This window comes from Rutidosis leptorrhynchoides, chromosome 8 (genome assembly GCF_046630445.1).
Source record: "Rutidosis leptorrhynchoides isolate AG116_Rl617_1_P2 chromosome 8, CSIRO_AGI_Rlap_v1, whole genome shotgun sequence".
Lineage (NCBI taxonomy): Eukaryota > Viridiplantae > Streptophyta > Magnoliopsida > Asterales > Asteraceae > Rutidosis > Rutidosis leptorrhynchoides.
In genome coordinates this window covers 150,987,733-150,992,714 of record NC_092340.1, presented here as the reverse complement: position 1 = coordinate 150,992,714, position 4,982 = coordinate 150,987,733, and the positions used below count along the sequence as shown (strand labels likewise).

Sequence of the window (4,982 nt, the reverse complement as noted above, 5' to 3'; positions counted from 1 at the left end):
GAGGACTCATATACGGAGCCATTTCCACTGACTACGCTTCTTTTCATTTTTTATAGAGGTCGTAGCAGCTGACCGAAGTCAGCCTATTGTTTCGATCTCTATTCTTGTCAAACTTACTTAGCTTTTATGATGATGAATGATGAATGCTGATGATGATGACACTTAAACTTAATTTATTCATTTTTAAACTTATTGGGACAACATACTAACCTAGTAACCTTTGACTTAGGTTGATGACCTTTCGGACCGACTTACTACCTGCATACGTTTCATATCGACTTTTACTGCTTATTCACTGTGAGTTATAGCTTCCTTTTTTTTACTTATACTATTTTGAGACTGAGAATACATGCGCTTTTTACGTTTTACTTACTTGACACCAGTATTAAACTTACATATGTGTTGGTTATATAACGGCATAAACATTCCCCTTAGCACGGTAACGTTTAATCATTGATTTTGAACCGGTGAACGCGAATATTAGATATGGATCCATAGGGTTTGACATCTCCACTCGGGCTAGTCGCGCTAGCATTTAACAGGTGTTTGATACTTCGAGGACATACGCACTCGCCAAGTGTACTTTTAGGGGATATTACTATTGCGTTAAGTTAGTTACCGGGTGCCCACGAACAAGCATATACTTTTCATACTGATTTAAACTGCTGGTTGAAGCACTGAAATCTCGTGGTCTACATTACTTTACTGATTACAAACTATAGCTCACCAACATTCGTGTTGACTTTTAAGCGTGTATTTCTCAGGTGCTTAGACGATGTTGCTTACGCTGTTAGACTTGCTATCTTGGTGTTTTAGACTTGCTGTTATGGACCTGCTGTGTTAGATTTCCGCTGCATTACTTAGAGATGTCTCAATCATCGAACTTTTATCTTGCATTCGTAACTTATGTTATTTTCAAATAATGACTTTGTAACGACCTTTGTGTTACGTTATCTTTTGTAAACGCTATCTTTTTATGAATGCAAACTGGTTTTCAAACAGCATGTAGTACTTAACCGTGTAAAGATCCTGTTGTTGATGAATCGTACACGATGGTTTTGTACGGGGCGTTACAGTTTTGAAATTCTAAAAATTAAAACCAAAAACCAAACCGAAACCAAATTCAAATATCAAAACCAAAACCAAAACCGAATCGAAAACCAAATATGAATTCAGTTTGGTTTCGGTTAAAACCAAATTAACTTCCACATCGACTTTTTTTATTTTTATTTTTTTACTTTTTTCTCACAATATAAATAACCATCCCAAGGTAGCCCAAGTGGTTGGGGCCCTGAGATCCTTGCAAGAGGTCTCAGGTTCAATTCTTGGGGTGGCCAGGGAAGGGTTGGAAACAGCCAAGGAGTATTCCTGATGGGCTGCGTATACTAGATTATGGGGTCGGATTACTCGCCCTTCCCGGGTAACCCGAACAGGGAAAACCTTACAACTTTTTATTATATTATTAACTTTGTAAGTATCATACTAAAATAATATATATAATCGAACATATATACAAATTTTTGAAAATAAAATAAGCTTATATAATAAATACATTTTATATTCAAAAATAAATAAAACCAATACCAATACCTATAACAAAACTAAAACTTTCTCTGTTTTAGACATAGTGTATACTTTCTATAATAAACTGTTGTAAAGCAGTGTATATAAATTTGATTGATTCAACGTGCACACACACATAAATTGAACTGAATAGCAAATAGACTTGAAATGATTACAATTTCAAAAATGTGGAGTTAAAAGGAAAATTATGAAATTAAAGATTAAAATAGGATTTCAATCCAAGTAAACCGAATTTGACTTGAAGAGTTAAAATATCCATTCAAAATTGTTTCTCGTAGATGTATACAATAATATAAATAACTTAAAATATTTATTTAATATTGTATAAATTGAATTCGGTTTTATATTCGGTTTTTGGTTAACCAAATTAAAAAAATTCCAAAACCGAAAACCAAACCGAAAAACCAAACTAAAATTCGGTTTCGGTTTTTCTCGATCCGAAAACCATTTTTCAAATTCGGTTTGGTTTTTTTCGATTTGGTTTTGATTCGATATTCGGTTTAAATGGTTTCAAACCAAATGGTGCACACCCCTAGCACCTATTATGTTTCTTTGCTAATTCGCGAAATTATTTTTATCGCAGGTGAGTCAACCGGTGACACAATCTTCCTAAGTCCTGGCACCGTCAACCAGATTACTGACCTATTCCGCACTCCACCCGACTCCTATAGGGTGAGAGTTAACGGATTGTCAGGGTATACCTGCACTTCCTCTTCTGAGGCGTTAGACCAACACCATCAAAGCTTCCTGCACCAGAAGTTAGCGATATCTGACGAACTTTGCCATGAATTCGCAAAGCTTCCTGCACCAGAAGCACATAATTACTTCGTGCAGAACTTCTATATGGCATTTAACTCCGCCTATGACATCATGTGCCACCAAGAGCAGTTTTTCATTGTTCTTGAAGCTGAGAAGGCCAAATACTACACTGAGAAGGCCAAAGTTGCAGACAGCGAAAAGCGTTGTTCTGATCTTTCTGCGGAAGTCAACGCAGCAAAAGCTGCTACTTAAGACTTAAAGCAGCAACTTTCTGCAGCAGAGGTTAAGGAAAATAATTTTCAAGCAACCGTTAAAGCTTTAACGGAGGATGTTGCGAAACTGACATCAGAGCGGGACAACGCTCTAGCCGCTAAATCCTCCGCGGAGTTGAAATTTACAAATCTCCCCCAACATCTGCCCGAGTTGTCAAGAAAAGTTCTCAACTCTCTTCCTGTTTCCAAAAAAATTTCAGTATATGCTGTCGCGCTACAATTGCGCGAGCGGGTGGAATTCATGGACCAGATTGCCATCCACTGTCCCTTGCCAGAGCCACTACCATCTAAAATAGCGGACCGCTTATGCTCTTTGATAGACGCTCAATCAGCGTTTGCTGCTGTAAAGGAGAACATAGTTGAAATTCCCATCCCTAAAATAACAGCGATAAGTGAGCAAGATGATGCCACTGTAGATGAAATCATCAAGCTTGACTTATCTACAAAATGAAAATGCATTATGTAATATTAGCGCGCAGCTATCTCTGCATTTTTATTAATAAAATTTTCGTTGTTTACTTTTTTTTTTGCAAGTACTTATATTTATATAGCGCTTTATCAACAATATTCATAACATAGACTTGCCCTTTGCAATTTCCAACTTTTATTATCGTGTACATAATAAGTATGTACTTTTGCGAAACAATCCGTATTTGTATATATTTATAAGTTATGAATCTTCTAAGTCCGCCAAAACGATCCTTAGGCAATTAATTAGCATCGCAAAGCACCTTAGTACGGCAAAATCAAACACTTAGGAAATTAACATCCTTTCGCGACAAATAATTTATGCGTAAGTGGGCAATGTCATCACTTACGCGACTTAGCCTTCGCGAAACATACCAGCATAATGAAACCAGATGTTATAGAAAATTTCATGAACTGTAAATATGCCGCAAAGTCTTATTAATTTTATCAATATAAGCAATCTTTTTGCGTATACTTTCAAATGTTTATTTAGCATATTCTTACAAGTGTGATTAAGAATTGCAAAAATAAAAAACACATTGAAAAATAACAGCTGTGTTTTTTTTATATATTTCATTTTGCACTTCGAATACATATGTGCATTGCTCAACACTTTTTTTTTACAAATTTATGCATAATATCGCTTCAATAAAGCAGCATGCCACGCATTAGGGAGATTTTGCCCTTCTATGTCTGCGAGTTATACGATCCTGCCGCGTTAAGAGCAATAACTTGATAAGGACCCTCCCAGTTAGGTCCCAACTTACCAAGTTTTTCTGCTCGACTCGCATCATTATTCCGCAGTACCCATTTGCCTATATCAAAGAACAATACGCGCACTCTTTTGTTGTCATACTTGGCAATTTGTTGTTTGTTATTTGCCTCCCTGATAGCAGCCATTAACCTTCGCTCTTCTATTAAATTCAAGTTTTCACATAGACCTTCGCTATTTGCTGCTTCATTAAAGTTAGCAATTCTATGCGTTAGCACAAGAATTTCAGCGAGTATTACTGCTTCAGAGCCATATACTAAACTAAAGGGTGTTTCACCTATACTTTTCTTGAAAGTAGTGCGAAGCGCCCATAATACATTGGGTAGCTCGTCCACCCAACCAGTGTGTTTTTCATATAAACGCTTTTTAATACCGCTTACAATGTCACTATTAATTACTTCGCACAAGTCATTAGCTTGCGGATTCGCTACCGACGTAAACTTTTGGATTATATTTCAATCGGTGCACCATGTTTTGAAAGGGTCTTTCGCTATTTGAGCCCCATTATCGCTAACCAACTCTCGCAGAATGCCAAATCTGCACACAATTTATTCCCAAACTAAATTACGCACTTGCACTCCAGTGATAGTGCGAACTGCCTTCGCCTCAACCCATTTTGTAAAATAATAAATTGCCACAATTAAGAATTTGATATTGCCAAGACCTGTAGGAAATGGCCCCACAATGTCAATAGCCCATTTGTGAAACGGCCGTGGCGAGTTAACAGCAATCATATCGTACCTTGACATCCTATTCTACGGCGCATGCCTTTGGCAAATTTTGCAACGCTTAACAATCTTTGTAACATCGCGATATAAAGATGGCCAAAAATAACCCATTCGTATAATTTAGCCGCAATGGTTTTATAGCCTGAATGCAATGCGTAGGAACCTGATGATGCAGCGAAGGTGTACGAAATACTATTATTTTTAATACGAAATATTATACGATTTACACAAGTTTTATTAAATTTATTTACAGATGGGATATACCTAAACCTTGCTACAACACTATAGGCAGTGTACCTAATCGTAGAGTAGTATAGTTTTTAGTAAGTCCGGTTCGTTCCACAGGGAGTTAGTGATTACGTACTATATTTTTAACAACTATATTTATATAAAATATAT

At 36.6% G+C, this 4,982-nt stretch overlaps 1 protein-coding gene across 1 annotated transcript; it reads right to left on the bottom strand.

Moving 5' to 3' along the window:
* Positions 1-3,770: 3,770 nt before the first annotated feature.
* Positions 3,771-4,604, bottom strand: LOC139863891 (uncharacterized). Its single transcript, XM_071852493.1, has 2 exons — positions 4,428-4,604; positions 3,771-4,295 (listed from the first exon to the last, which is right to left on the bottom strand). Exons 1-2 carry the CDS (start codon positions 4,602-4,604, stop codon positions 3,771-3,773), a joined length of 702 nt encoding a protein of 233 aa, XP_071708594.1.
* Positions 4,605-4,982: the final 378 nt, after the last annotated feature.